Source organism: Tamandua tetradactyla, chromosome 14 (genome assembly GCF_023851605.1).
Source record: "Tamandua tetradactyla isolate mTamTet1 chromosome 14, mTamTet1.pri, whole genome shotgun sequence".
Classification (NCBI taxonomy): domain Eukaryota; kingdom Metazoa; phylum Chordata; class Mammalia; order Pilosa; family Myrmecophagidae; genus Tamandua; species Tamandua tetradactyla.
Genome location: NC_135340.1, coordinates 34,961,821 through 34,977,794, shown reverse-complemented (window position 1 = coordinate 34,977,794; position 15,974 = coordinate 34,961,821). Strand labels below are relative to the sequence as shown.

Here is a 15,974-nt window from a genome sequence, read left to right as displayed (position 1 = left end):
TGAGTGAGATGTTCTTGCTTTTCCTCAATTAATTAATGATCCATCCTCTAAGTGCCACTCAGCCCATTATCATTGCCTACTTGCTCCAATTAATTATGTCCATTAAAGTTCTTGATTTCTCTTCTGGTATTTAAGAAAAAAAAAAATGTGTTCTAGGTAATAGTGATCTTGGGAATGCAACCAAAAGCAGACATAGGAATAAAATAAAGAAGCCAAATAAAAAAGGTGAATACATTCTAGCAGTGCTAGATAACACTTAAATTTGATCAGGCAACATATAATTTTGTAACTTATTCAAAAAACATCTGAAAATATTTCCTATTTTCTCAGAGTCACTCTCTAGTCCTCTATATGAAACATTTCATTTTTGAAATTCTAGAACTTTATGAGAAAAGAACCTATCTAAGAAATATATTCTCAAGAAGTATACACTTCAGAGCTCTAAGAATGCCTGGAGTTTACTGAAAATAGCCTCCCTTACTTATATGGCAGTCTGAATAAGTCTTGGTTTATCTGGCATTCATCTCCTCTTAGGTAATGTCAGGTCAAAAATTAAATACTGAAGGTCATTTACATTAAAATAGTTGGGTCATAAGTCAATTTGTCCTATTTTCTATTTTCATACAGTACTTTGCACAAAGCATGAAGAATTCTGATTTCCAAGTAAGAAAAAGCATTAATCCAATTTGTGCTAAAGGCTTCCTATGCACTTACTGAATGCCCCACGTAGGGATGCAGAATACAACACAAAGATCTCAACTCTAAGGTGCTGCAGTCAATAAGAAAGATGTAAGAAACACCTCTTACTATTCCAAATTGTTTCATGAGAATCAAGTGCAGCTTTTGAAAGACATTACTAAATTTATTTTTTCCCTGGACAGTAGGAATACAATTTTCAATGGGTAAGTATTAAAAAAAATAAGACTTTCGAATACCCTTAAGGCAATATCCTCCAGATATGATCTCAGAGACCCTTACATTTGGTATATGTTTTCTTTTTCTTTTTTTTTTTCTTGAATTAATTTTCTATTTTTATTTTTTTAATTTTTAATTTTATAATGTAACATATATACAAAGCAAAGAAAGACAAAAGCAATAGTTTTCAAAGCATTTGTCAACAATTAGTTACAGGACAGTTCCCAGAGTTTGTCTTGGGCTACTATATCACCATTTCAGATTTTCTCTTCTAGCTGCTCCAAAACATTTACCACTTTTTGTTTACTCATTCATCTATTTTTTTTTCTTTTTTTTTAAATTTTTTATTAATTAAAAAAAAATTACAAGAAAGAAACACAAACACTCCCAACACATACACTGGGCAATTCACAATATCATCACATAGTTGCATATCCATCATCATGATCATTTCTTGGAACATCTGCATCAATTCAGAAAAAGAAATAAAAAGACAACAGAAAAATAAAACAAAAACAGAAAAAGAAAAAAAGAATTTTACATACCATACCCCTTACCTCTCCCTTTCATTGATCACTAGCATTTCAAACTTAAATTTATTTTAACATTTGTTCCACCTATTATTTATTTTTATTCGGTATGTTCTACTCATCTGTTGACAAGGCAGATAAAAGAAGCATCAGACACAAGGTTTTCACAATCACACAGTAACACTGTGACAGCTGTACCATTATACAATCATCCTCAAGAAACATGGCTACTGGAACACAGCTCTGCATTTTCAGGCACTTCCCTCCAGCCTCTCCATTACATCCTAGGCACCTGACTCTTTTTTTTTTTTTTAGAAATCATACCATTCTACATATGCAATCAGTAATTCTTAACATCATCACATAGATGCATGATCATCGTTTCTTAGTACATTTGCATCGGTTTAGAAGAACTAGCAACACAACAGAAAAAGATATAGAATGTTAATATAGAGAAAAAAATAAAAGTAATAATAATAGTAAAAAACAAAAACAAAAACAACCAGACAGACAAAAACAAACAAAAAACAAAACAACAACAACAAAAAAAAAAACCTATAGCTCAGATGCAGCTTCATTCAGTGTTTTAACATGATTACTTTACAATTAGGTATTATTGTGCTGTCCATTTTTGAGTTTTTGTATCTAGTCCTGTTGCACAGTCTGTATCCCTTCAGCTCCAATTACCCATTATCTTACCCTGTTTCTAACTCCTGCTGGACTCTGTTACCAATGACATATTCCAAGTTTATTCTCGAATGTCGGTTCACATCAGTGGGACCATACAGTATTTGTCCTTTAGTTTTTGGCTAGACTCACTCAGCATAATGTTCTCTAGGTCCATCCATGTTATTACATGCTTCATAAGTTTATCCTGTCTTAAAGCTGCATAATATTCCATCGTATGTATATACCACAGTTTGTTTAGCCACTCGTCTGTTGATGGACATTTTGGCTGTTTCCATCTCTTTGCAATTGTAAATAACGCTGCTATAAACATTGGTGTGCAAATGTCCGTGGTATATGTTTTCTATTCTACTGCCTTGTTTGTCTTGGTAGAGAGGACTGAACTCAACAAGAAACACAGCCTTTATTGGACTCTGGGAAAACGTGATTGATCATTTTACTACTATACTTTAAAACCTGTCACTTGTTCTCTACTGCTTCAAGAGTTCGAAAATTTGGGATCTAATTTTTTTTTCTAGTTTTATTTCTCACCACTCTCCATTTCAAACTCCATGCTCCAGTCATATTGAAGTACTCAAGCTTTCACAAGTAGCCTGATCTCTGCCATCCCTGAACTTCTGAACATTCTCTAACCTAGTCACTTTTCTTAAAAAAAAAATTATTATATCCATAATCCCTCTGCCTGGCTAACTTCTGCTCATTCTTCAAGTTTCAGCATTTGTTGACAGAGGCGGCAACCTTGGCTTCCCCTTTTGTAAGGGGAATTTGCTTACCAGTATCTGCCCCAATTCCCATCTCCATTCTTGCAAGGAAGGCTATAAGCTACTGAAGGGCAGACATGATGTTACCTTGCTAAGCATGTATCCTTAGTATATGACACATCAGTATTCAGCTAAAATTCATTAAGGAAAAAAAAAAAACCTGTTGCTTCTATCTGGTAAACACTTTTCTAACCCTCAGTTATTTGGCTTTGAATAATCCTTTGGGAAAGATTTCTATACTGGTAGGATTTAGAAGTGGCTATATGGTGAAAATGGGAAGCTAGGACTTTTATGTAGAGACTGCATTTTTACAGCAAGAAGTTTAAGTGTTTTGTTTTGCTTTGTTTTAATCAGGGATGGGATTATGGAGAGTACGGGAAGTGGGATGCTAAAACTCCTCTAAGCCATGCCTTGCAACAAATGAGTGTGGGATGTTTATACTTTCGAAGATCACCAGGTTTTGTTTTGTTTTGTTTTTATTGGTACATATTATATATTCACATACTGTGTAATCATCCAAAGTGTACAATCAATGGTTCACAATATCATCATAAAGCTGTGCATTTATCATCACAATCGACTATTTTTTTCTTTTTTTGTGAAAACTAACATATATACAAAAAAGGAATAAATTTCAAAGTACATCACAACAATTAGTTGTAAAACAGATTTCAGAGTTTGGCATGAGTTCCAATTTCACAATTTTAGGTTTTTACTACTAGCTGCTCCAAGACATTGGAGACTAAAAGTAATATCAATATAATGATTCAGCAATCATAGGCATATGTTAAACTCTACCTTCTTTGTATAACTCCACCATCACCTTTGTTCTTTCTCCCACTCTTTAGGGGTATTTGGGTTATGCCCATTTTAACTTTTTCATGTTGGAAAGGGCTGTCAATAATATGGTTAGGGCTAGTTCATGCTCTGGAGAGGCTGGCCCCTCCACATTTTAGGACTCATCTGGTCTAGGGACCCATCTGGAGGTCGTAGGTTTCCACCAGTTTGTTTTTGGAATTCTATCATACTCTTTCCTTTAAAAGGAAAGTTATCAGTTTAATCTGCCTTTTTTATGCTTCTTCCTCTCCAACATACAAAAAAATCCATATAATGGTGATTACTTTGAGAAACATATGTGAGGTTAGTAATAATGTACCGCCAAGCAGATGAGCTCTTGAATCAGCAGTTATGCTTTCGTGGGATTTTCCATAAACATACAAATTGAGTTTTAAAAAAAAATCCTGAGGCAACCAATCCCGTATCTCACATTCATCGGTCAAGTTAACGTCCAATTATTTCTACCCCATTACACTCCTCATTTATCAGTGCTTGTTTTAATTCATTAACTATAACTTTGTTCTATCATAAAATAGGAAGTATTTTTACTTTGAGCATTGAAGGCTGCTAACTTTTCACTTGAGCTGTTCTCGGACAGGTAAATGCACTTACCGATTGTGAGGTCGTGGACAGGCTGGAACCGCTTGTCGGTAAATTGCAAAAGGAGACATGATTTGCCCACACCTGAAAGAGGACGAAGCGCGTTATCGCAATCACGCAGTCCCTGTGTGGGCTTTGAGAACCCGGGAGGGGGAGCCCCGAGTCCCGCCCGCTTCGCCCCGCCCCCGCCAGCTCTTGGAGTTACCCGAACTATTAAATGAGCCCCGCCTTCGCGACCCGATTTGGGAATTTAGGAACCACGCCCCAGCCTCAAAAGCGGTCAACCCGCGGTTTACCTGTGTCCCCGATGATAATGTACTTGAAGAGATAAGCATAAGTCATGGTCCCAATTCCTCTGGATTCCGGGTCCGCCCGATTTCTATAGCAACTTACCTACGGCCTCTCTAACGGCTCAATCTACCGATCTCCTTATTTTCCGCACCCCCCCCCCCCCCCAACTCTCGCCCCTCTAGCCTTGATCACATCTCTATTGCTCTTCCCAGAAATCCTCTCTCGGTTTGGGACGGTGGTTATACCCCGGCGCCGCCTCCAGGGACGCGTTTAGCTCCTCTAAGTGCTATTATCCTACCAAGCTCCAGGGGGCGATACCTACCCTCGGCCTTGCGGGCCTGACTCGCTGCGGCCCTGCTGTTCACCTTCCAATCAGTGGAGAATGATGTTCTTCATTACGGAAGTGACGGAAGTTCCGAGTCTGGTGGGGGCGGTAGGAGCGATGAGGGGACTGAGACGGTGGTAGCGGTTGTGTGAAGATGGAGGTAGGAACTGGAACGCTGAGAAGGCTGACGAGAGAACGTGGCCCACGGGTTTGAATAAAGCAGAGGAGGGAAGCCGGGAGGAGAGGCGGCTGACCCGGGAGGAGAGAGACAGCAGGGTTTGGGGAGTGTTGTCAGAAGGTCGGGGTCAGAATCCGTCGCTCCCAGCTGACTCCCTACCCGCCCCCTAACTTATCCCCGCGGCTTTCTTTTGGTTTCCAGTTTCCCGGAGGAAATGACAATTACCTGACGATCACAGGGCCCTCGCACCCCTTCCTGTCAGGGGCCGAGGTGAGCACGAGCTGATGACGCTGCGGGGGGTGGGGGGTGAGGGGAGGGCCGGAGGCAGCGGTGGTGGTAGGGTGGGGGCGGGAGAGCGCTGACGCGGGGGACCCGGGGCTGGGAATCAGGGTCCGCGTTTGGTGTTTAGGGAAAAGTGGTAGCTGTTTCTCGAACCTCTGAGGACTATCTGGGGAGGGTCCCGGAAGCTGCTGTCATCAGAAAAATAGGACGTTGGAAAGCGATGATCTGTTTGAGGAGGAGATTGATACTGAGTTGGAAGACAGTGGAATAGTCTCCTTTCGTAGGGAGGAAATAGCTACAACCGTCTTGAGGGATAACAGCAGGAAGAAAATGTTTTTGTTAAAGAAGCTGAAATGAGGATATGAACTTACCTAATGGATTAAATGTGGACATATGTTCATCCTTGAAACGAACTCTGTTGAAGGGGCCTTTCTTTCATTTAAACTTCCTATTCAGTAACAACAGCAACAGCAAAATTAGTAATTATGTTTATGTAGATGGCGTCACCATGTTTTGCTGATGACCGGAGGAAAGGAAAGAGGTACCAAAGGACATGAATGGAGTTAAGTAGAACATGTGTTTCTGCTTGTGGGTGACTCAGAGATTGAGCAGATTACTTCGCCTTTGTTATGTCACAGTTTTCCCATCTATCAAATGGTTGTATTAATAGTTGCTTATGATGTTGTGAAGTAGAAGTAATGGTTATGGTGAGGTCCTTTAGTATTTGTGGAAAAGTTTTGGTTTAAATATTGTCGTAACATGGATATGTATTACTTGCCTAGGCCAGGCAAAAGAGAAATATGAAACAGTTAAAAATAAATTTCTACTTCCCTGTGAGTGTGAAGTCGAAAGCCATCTACTGTCTTTTGAGGATTTAAAATTTTTTTTTCAAAAGCAGTACAAGGCATTTGTTTTGGTACCAAGAATTCTCAGTTGCTTTTTTGTGTGGACTTATCCTATAATAAATCCTAAAATTCTCCTGGATGAGAATTAGATTGACAAGGGACCATTGCTAGTTTTTTAACTTCTTTATTGCTGTTGTCATTTATTATACTTCTCCTAAGCAGAGGAAAGTATGAATCAAAGATACACCAAATTTAGAAGTGATATAAAGCTAAGGATCTGTTTGGTGCTTTGCAGTCTCTTTCAGTACCAGTTTTTCCCAGAATCAGTTCTGTACAGTATAAATTTCATTATTTGGAGTATTTGTAAATTTCACATTGGTCACGTCCATGCAAAAGTGCATTTCAAAAACTAAATATGAATGCTTTCTATTTACCCACCATTCTTAATCTTTTGCCTCTTAAATGAAGTCAAGTAATCTATAAACTACATGAGAGGTGGCTCCTTTTTACAATGTCAAGAAACTCCGAGTTTGAATCTGTTTATTGTGTGTGGGTTTGTTTTTTTTGTTGTTGTTGTTGTTGTTTTTTTAATAACAAAACCTGTTTTGCCAAGAAGCTCCTTTTAAAAGTAAGTTTTAGGGTCAACTTCTGTAGCTTCCTATGGTATACAGAATTGTTAACTGTTTTCCCTTTTCTCATTACAACTTCTACCTCTTTCCTTCCCCTCTTTTTTGTTTTTAACTTTTATTTTGATTCGCTTGTGTTTTTTGTAGGTAAAGGTAATATTTTTTTTAATTATTTAGAAGTAGAGTAATTTTTAAATTTTCGTACACGTAAAGGGTAGCTGTCCACAAAAAGTATTAAGTGTAAAAGGAAACATTGGAAAGTTGGACTTCATTGAAATTGGGAACATCTTTTCATCAAAAGATATCATTAAGAAAGTAAACTGGCAGTATACAGATTGGGAGATATTTACAGTACATTTATCTGACTCATATTCTGAATGTATCAGGTACTCCTGCAGAGCAAAATAAATAATCTAATTAAAAATGGGCAAGATTTGAAAACAGGAACCTCACAAAAAAGGATATCCAAATAGTCATATGCATATGAAAAAAGTGCCATCATCACTCATCTGGAAAATACAAATTAAAATCATAGTTACATGCCCTTGTATTCCTACCAAGTTAGTTAAAATGAAAGGATTGACAAACTAAGAGTTGTCAAGAGTATGGATAATTCAGTCATAGTTGTTCAGAGTGTGGATTGGTTTAACCACTTTGGAAAACTGACAGTATCTCTTTAGGATAAAAATATGCCTACCCTGTGACTCAGGAATAGCACTCGTTGGTTTATATGCAAAAGAATATATGCACATATATTCACCAAAAACATGTATAGGAATGTTCACAGCAACTCTATTCATAATAGCTAAACACCAGAAACAACCCAAATATCTATCAGCAGAAAAATAGATAAACTAGTACATTTATAAAAAGCAATAACTGCACAGCAATAAAAAAGAGCAAACTGCTAATTAATGCAATAACTTGGATGATCTAAAAAATATATTGTTGCATGAAAGAAACCACACAGAAGCTATATGAACACTATATGAGTTCATTTTTTAATGAGGTTTAAGAATAAGCACAGCTAAACCATTGTGGTAGAAATCAGAAGAGTGGTACTTCTTGTGAAGCAGAGTATTGACTGGAAAGGGACATGAGGAATTACAGTGATGAAAATATCCTGTATTTTTTATCTAGTTGGTAATGATTTGGGCTATACACTTAAAATTTGTGTGCTTTACATATGTTGTACCTCAATGAAATAAGGAATAATAATTTCAAAATAGTAGGTCTCCAGAGATGAAGGCTTAGTATTTATAACAGCATTTCTTGTGATGGGAAGCTCTATGATTGGAAGGGAATTTAATCTTTGTATTTCTCTCATTCAAGTTGGCTCTTACATAATGATACCAGGCTTTGACCACTTTGGGAAAATAAGACATCAAGATACCTATCCTTGATTGGGAAAGTACTTATAGCTCTAGATCATGTTCATGATTTCGTCGGTATAGAAGTTTCATTACTATAAATATTTCATTTCTTAAGGTCATTTTAATGACCGTAGTATCAGTGAACAACTCAATAAGTAGGTGTTGGATTAAAATGCATTTCCTTGCAATGAATAACCTATACAAGAAAACTCTTTAAAGAAATACTGGATCGTGTATTGTGGTATTGCAGAATGAGTAAAAGAATGGATATGGTACTTTAAAACTTTCTGGTTCTCTCAATATCTAAGTATTCTTGCTTATAAACTGTAATTCCCATCTTGTTCCCTCTCTCAAAAAGGCCCTGAGAAGGCCTTTAATAGAGAAGGAAAGGGAAACTGAGTGAGCAAGTATCTGCATCATATTCTTGTTTTCTGTTTCTGTATCCACACCGTTCATTTTTACTTTAATATTTGCTACAACTTAGGTTTGTTTTGTTTTTAACAGTCTAGAGTGTGATGTTGTCACATCTGTGGTAATAGATCCACAAAACTAAAATAAGTTTTGTCATTATTGGATTTTACCCTAAACTTACAAATCATTTGTGGTGGTGAAAGAAACTGACTGACCGTTTTTATTATAGCATGCTTTTATTATAGCATGATTTATTTTTATTCTTGATCATTGTAGTTATTTTGCTATTCATACTTAAAACCAAATTTTCAAAACAAAAATTGTCATTAAACTATACATACTGAATAACAAACCTCTTTCCACATCTTGGGGTAATGCATAGGGAGAATACCCTTTTGGTCTGAGACAATAGAATCTCTGTAAGTCTGATTTTTTAATGTCCTCGAGAGCACACCAGATGGTTTATGAGGGGTGGTCTCTTGTAGCACAGTAATCTCTTGTTTTGGACGTGAATTTTAATTCTTTATTGAGCTCTTATTAACAAATAGTATCACTTTTCATATATCAGCAGATTTGGTTTTTTATTTGTTATGGTAAGCAGAAAAAGATAGGCATCTTTTGCTTCACCAAAGCAGTCTAAAAAAATTCAAAACTGCTGTTCACAGTTATTAGCCTAGTCAATAAATGTTTCCCCAAATCCTTTTTTTGCTGTTCCCATAACTTTTTATTTGTTTACTTGCTTGAGAATCTGGTAAAAATCTTTGTACCTGCTTTCCTGATAAATGCTCACATGAACCTAAACTCAAATTCATGAAAGATTCATGGATCTGAAGTTAAGAGCTTCTGTGCAGTAACAAAAATTATGAGTTGTATTGCGAAATGTGGAGTTTGGGGGGAGTTTTAGTCTTTCTCATCAAGAACTGCTTGCTCCCAGGCTCTGCATGCTATTCTCATGTTATATCCCAGACAGTCAGCAAATTTTCACAATACTAATTAAAATAGTAAGGAGGAGGAAAATGTAGAAATGAAGTATATGCATTCTTTTTGTCTTCTAGGAAATATTTTTGTTTGTCACTGTGATTCAGAGAGATTGGTTATTTCATAGGTATACTATTTACTCTCTAGTTTCTACTGGCTGGAAGTACTGTCTCTAGCAATGTTTTCATTAAACAAAAATGGTGATATTAGTGAGACCCTTTCTGGGTCTAGAAAAACCTTGAAGAACTCTTTTTTTTTTTTTTACATAGGCAGGCACCAGGAATTGAACCCAGGTCCTCTGGCATGGCAGGCGAGCATTCTTGCCTGCTGAGCCACTGTGGCCCGCCCGAAGAACTCTTTTAAAATGCATGTAATCATGAAAAAAAAAAAAGTGGGTGTCTCTTGAATTAGTTGATATTTACAATGCTGTGTCCTAGGTTGATAGAATTTTGTGTGTGTGTGGTTTTAAAATTTTTAATTAAACATTTTTTTTTTTACTGTGAAATACTTTCAAACTTATAGGACAGTTACAAAATTAATACAAACCTCATACAGGGAACTCCACCATACCCCTATCCCCCCTGATACTTAGATCTACCAATTGAATTTTAAGTTTCTAAGATTCCAACTATCTGTGATAAGTGGTTGGGGCAGGTGGCAAGTTAGTAATAAAAATTAAGATATTACTAGAGACAGATACGAAGACAGAAGAGAGAGGTGTGGAGAAGAGTGTAGAAAGGAAGACTATGAGTAAAGGTAAAAAGAAGGAAAATTAGATATGACATATAAAATCCAGAAGGCAAAATAGTAGAAGAAAGTACTACCCATGCAGTAATAACACTGAATGTTAGTGGATTAAACTCTCCAATCAAAAGACATAGTCTGGCAGAATGGATTAAAAAACAGGACCCATCTATATGCTGTCTCTACTCAAAGGACATGAGGCCAAGGACACAAATGGACATTTACACACCAATGTTTATAGCAGCATTATTAACAATTACCAAGAGATGGAAACAGCCAGAATGTCCATCAACAGACAGTCGACTAAACAAACTGTGACATTTATATAAGATGGAATATTATGCAGCTGTAAGACAGAATAAAGTTATGAAGTATGTAACAACATGAATAGACCTTAAGGACATTATGCTGAGTGTGATTAGCCAGAAACAAAAGGACAAATACTGTATGGTCTCACTGATATGAACTGACATTAGTAAATAAACTTGGAATATTTCCTTGGTAACAGAGACCATCAGGAGATAGAAATAGGGTAAGATATTAGGTAATTGGAGCTGAAGGGATACAGATTGTGCAACAGTACTGAATATAGAAACTCAGAAATGGACAGCACAATATTACCTAACTGTAATACAATTATGTTAAAACACTGAATGAAACTGCATATGAGAATGATGGAGGAGGGTTGGGGCATAAATGAAATCACAAAGAAAGATAGATGATAAAGATTGAGATGGTATAATCTAGGAATGCCTGGAGTGTGTAATGATAGTGACTAAATGTACAAATTTAAAAATGTTTTTGCATGAGGAAGAACAAAAGAATGTCATTACTGCAGTGTGCTGAAAATAGATGGTAATTAATATTTTAAAATTTCAACTAATGTGTGAGATTAAAGCAAAAAAGTTGTTTGGTACAAATCTAAAAAAAAATTAAGATATTAATATTATTAACAATAATGATTAGTAACAGTTTAGTAAGCAATTATATGTATCAGGCCCTGTGGTAAGCTTTTGTGCATTACGTTTCATTTTATCCTCGTGAGAATATTGCCATTGTAATTCCCTTTCTATAGATGAGGAAAACCTATTTAAGGTCTCATAGTAAGTAGCAGAGCTTGAACCCAGCTCTCTCTGACACTGAAGTCTCATTAGTATTTATTATTTATAATGCTCCAATTCTCCCTTTGAGTTTTTTTTTTTGGGGGGGGGGGGGGGGTTTGCATGGTCCGGGAATTGAAATCGAATCTCCCTCATGGAAGGCAGGCATTCTAACCACTGAACTACCCGTACACCCCCCCTTTGAGTTTTTAGTATCAAAAGGTAACAGTACCACTTAATATATCTTAGATCAGATATTGATCTGTTAGGTCTGTGAATGGTGGTCCCATTCAGAATAGAAAATACATAATTATTGGTCTAGTTAGGCTCAGAAAAAGGGATAGGGTCTTTAGCCAGCTTGAATAATATTTTTACCTCCTCCCTTGCAGAAAGGCTTGGTCAGAGCAAGACTAGCAGTGTATCCTGAAACTGTTAGAAAACCAATTTTTCTTTTGGCCGTAGGTCTTATGAAGATTTTTCTCCTTGCTATTATCCTTTTCTTGACATAGTTGGCATTTTCCAGAAATTCTGTACAAATGGGGATCTTTTATTTTTCATGACCATTATGATTCTAAAATAGAGACAAGGTAGGAAACTGTACCAAGTACAGATATTTTAAAGGGGGATAAAAGGTCTCATGACAATGCCTTTTAGGATCTACTTCAAAGGAACCTAAGACAATGGAGTATAGTTACCTCATTGACAATGAATTTTTGTGGTCTAACAGTTCAGTTGTAGTAATTGTGGAATAACTGCTATTTACTAGAATCTTTAGAGAGATTTCAAACATCATAACTAAACAAGTTACATAGGCTGGATTCTATGTGCTGAAAGAATTATTCATTACAACAGTAGGCGTAATACTCTAGGTTAACCAACCTGGTAAAGGTAGAAAAGAGATTGGAATAGAAAATTATGATTGCTTTTGGCAGCATTGTATGTGCCATATGACCAAGAGTATGAGGAAGAAGAGAGGTTTATTATAAAAGTAAATAAGTTCTAAAAAATTGATAGCAATACGAATCCAAAGCTGAAAGAGGAATGCTGAGAATAATCAGTATCCAGCCATGTTCTTCTCCTCCCCTCCCCTTCTCACTAATTCTTTTTCCCTTTTTCCCCCCTACAGACATTCCATACACCAAGCTTGGGTGATGAGGAATTTGAAATCCCACCTATCTCCTTGGATTCTGACCCCTCACTGGCTGTCTCAGATGTGGTTGGCCACTTTGATGACCTTGCAGACCCTTCTTCCTCACAAGATGGCAGCTTTTCAGCCCAATATGGGGTCCAAACATTGGACATGCCTGTGGGCATGACCCATGGCTTGATGGAGCAGGGCGGGGGGCTCCTGAGTGGGGGCTTGACCATGGTAAGGGGCAAGGTATTATCAGGCTTACCCAAGCTCATGGGCATGGTGTTAGGGAAGACAAAAGTATCTCTCTATTACCTACCATACTTGGTTCTTATTTCTCATTCTTGGGGCTAAAGGCTAACCAATAAAGACTTAATTTTCCCCAAATTAATGAAATGTCCAGTTTTAACCCTGAAATGAAAATGATTTATTTTGTTTTTTGGGGGGAGGGTAAAAGTTTTTGTTTTGTTTCATTTTATTTCATTTTATTAAGGCCTTCATAGGATTCAGATACAAGTGATGGTTAGCACATGGAAGGATTTATTCAAAAATAATCTGAATCAAATGCAGTATTAATTGTTGACTAGTGCTAGTGTGTATTATAAATCAGCATATTGGGCTTCCAGCACATCTCCACACCCTACATTTGATACCAAACATCTATATAACATTGGCCTTATTTTCTCTGATTGCCTGTGTATTGCAGTTTTAAAAGCCATTATTTTGGGAGGGTTCAGAGGGAATGCTTTTCTTTATCTTGTTATGATCACTACTTCAAGATTCCTGAATAATATTTCTTCTTGAGGTTAACTTGTCCAAAATTAAGACTTCTCTGATTATTTTTGGTTACTTCAGAACAGGCCTTTGAATACAAGAAGTGAATTTGCTAATTTTATACTCCATTTAAATAAAGCCTAATCAGTTTTATTTGTAAATTATTTGATGTTTTGTAGAGTTTAAATGAGAATATAATCTGGATAAGCAGGGGATTTATAAATTCTCCTGAATTCAGTGGGGGAAAGGGTAGTTTTTAAAATATTTAATGTTTAATTAGTCCTTCTGCTTCTCTCAGGACTTGGACCATTCTATAGGAACTCAGTATAGTGCCAACCCACCTGTCACAATTGATGTACCAATGACAGATATGACATCTGGCTTGATGGGGCATAGCCAATTGACTACCATTGACCAGTCAGAATTGAGTTCTCAACTTGGTTTGAGCTTAGGGGGTAGCACCATCCTGCCACCTGCCCAGTCACCTGAGGATCGTCTTTCAACAACCCCTTCACCTACTAGTTCACTTCATGAGGATGGTGTCGAGGATTTCCGGAGGGTGAGACATTCCCTGCCAAAATCAATTCTGGCATGATATTCTGGCTTAAAACTCTTGGCTTAATCACTCTTTACTCTTAGCCTGCCATTTCCTCAGTCCCCTCTTGATTTCTAGTTTGTATTACTCTTCCCAATCATTAGTCTTATTGGTCCTTACATAATTTACTAATGTTTTTTAAATCTTATTGCCTCTCTTTTTAGCATTTCTGAAAATCATACTCACATGGCTAGATAGCGTCCCCCTAGATAAAAGTCCTTTACTCTTATAGTTCTTTAAGACTCTATTATCTTTTTTTCCTTCTTGTAATTTTCTCTTTGTCCCCACACAGCAACTTCCCAGCCAGAAGACAGTTGTTGTAGAAGCAGGAAAAAAGCAGAAGGCCCCAAAGAAGAGAAAGAAGAAAGATCCTAATGAACCTCAGAAACCAGTTTCAGCATATGCTTTATTCTTCCGTGATACACAGGCAGCCATCAAGGGACAGAATCCCAATGCAACTTTTGGGGAGGTTTCAAAAATTGTGGCCTCCATGTGGGACAGCCTTGGAGAGGAGCAAAAACAGGTAAGCAGATAATAAGGAACTATTAGATAGTCAATGTTCTAGTTTTTGAGTAAGAGGATAAAAACTCATGAGATTTTCCTACAACCTTCTTCCATGTATTTAATGTCAAATCTATTAATTGCATTCATACATCATTTTTTATCTTACAAGTTGCAACCATAAACTGAGAGCAAAAAAAACATATAAATAATCATAATAATAACTATAGAAGCTGAATCTTCACAATAACCCCAAAAAATCTACTAAAGGTAGAAACTGGGGCTCATCAGTATTCAGCTTAATTAAGGTCACATAACTTGAGACACAAAGCAGATTCTTTAACTCCAGATCCCCTGTGTTTTCCACTGTCTGATTCCTAGTTTGTCTTCAACTTTTTTTTAGATATCTAACTTTTTTAAGCCTCAATTTTTCCCATCTGTAAAATTAGGCTATTTCTTGATAAGTTGCATGTTATAGCTAAGCCTAAAATCCACTACCTAACTTGAATTTACAATTTAATATTGGATTTTCTCACTGCTCAATGTGAACTTGAAACTGTAGCTTATCTACTTAAGAAAGTTTAATCTGAATTAAGAAAAATGACAATGGCACATTGTATAAATATAAAATACAGTTGAAGTAGAAGATGGCTATAATTAGCATTACCCTAGACTTCCAGTTTCTTCTGTCAAAGAGACAAAAAGCTGTATTTATTATTACTGGTATCAGTTATCTTATAGTTGCTTAACAAACCACCCCAAATTTAATGGCTTTAAGCACGGGCAGTTTATTTTTCTCATGATTCTGTGAGTGGGTTAGATGGTTTTTCTGTTCCTGCCTGGGCTCACTCCTGAGGTTGTAGTCAGAAGACACCTGGTATTGCTGGCTAAGATGATTTAACTCCCATGTTAGGCAGTTGGTACTGCCTGTTGATTGAAAGACCTTGTTTTCCTTCACTAGGCCTTTCATCCACCAGAAAGCCTAGACTGGCTTCAAGGCCTCTTCAGTCTCAGTGTCACATCAGCCAATTTTTTTTTTTTTTTTTTTTGTAACTTTTGCTCATTCCGTTCTGCATATATAATCAGTAATTCACAATATCATCATATAGTTGCATATTCATCATGATCATTTTTTGGGACATTTGCATCTACTCAGAAAAAGAAATAAAAAGAAAACAGAAAAAAAGTCCCCAAAGGGGACTTTGCAGATACTTTTTTATTCACTGTTCAAATCACTCTGGGATTTATCGGGGCATCACTCTGGATAAACCAACAAAATCTCATGTCCTACTCAAGGTTCTGTGTACTTATGGTGTTCAATAAAGCTGTCTACATAAGTTATATTAGGAAATGCACTAGTCAACATATAAATTTTGTACCAAATAAACATTTTTTGCTTTAGTCTCACACATAAGGTAAAATTTTAAAATACGAATTGCCATCTGTTTTCAGCACACTGCAGTAATGACATTCCTTTGTTCTTCCTCCT

General features: G+C 36.7%; 2 protein-coding genes across 7 annotated transcripts in view; one reads left to right on the top strand and one right to left on the bottom strand.

Annotated features, from left to right (window-relative positions):
• Window positions 1–5,105, bottom strand: part of RAB2B (RAB2B, member RAS oncogene family) — a 38,934-nt gene extending 33,829 nt beyond the window's left edge. For 3 of the 5 annotated variants that reach the window (XR_013162265.1, XR_013162266.1, XM_077127267.1), the window contains exons 1-2: window positions 4,627–4,801; window positions 4,343–4,414 (exon numbers count right to left, since the gene is read on the bottom strand). Coding sequence is in view for 1 of the 5 variants with exons in the window: in XM_077127267.1 (XP_076983382.1) it covers window positions 4,343–4,414; window positions 4,627–4,672 (118 nt within the window). In the remaining 4 variants the exon portion in view is untranslated. Of the gene's footprint in view, window positions 1–4,342; window positions 4,415–4,626; window positions 4,802–4,943 lie in introns of those variants that run through there. The other 2 variants (XR_013162267.1, XR_013162268.1) reach the window with 2 other exon arrangements.
• The window catches only part of TOX4 (TOX high mobility group box family member 4), a 23,447-nt gene continuing 12,306 nt past the window's right edge, over window positions 4,834–15,974 (top strand). The window contains exons 1-6 of one of the 2 annotated variants that reach the window (XM_077127265.1): window positions 4,834–5,106; window positions 5,326–5,394; window positions 5,904–5,969; window positions 12,610–12,852; window positions 13,688–13,948; window positions 14,277–14,507. In XM_077127265.1, the coding sequence (XP_076983380.1) occupies window positions 5,964–5,969; window positions 12,610–12,852; window positions 13,688–13,948; window positions 14,277–14,507 (741 nt within the window). In that variant the 5' untranslated portion in view covers window positions 4,834–5,106; window positions 5,326–5,394; window positions 5,904–5,963. The remainder of the gene's footprint in view (window positions 5,107–5,325; window positions 5,395–5,903; window positions 5,970–12,609; window positions 12,853–13,687; window positions 13,949–14,276; window positions 14,508–15,974) is intronic. The other variant, XM_077127264.1, reaches the window with a different exon arrangement.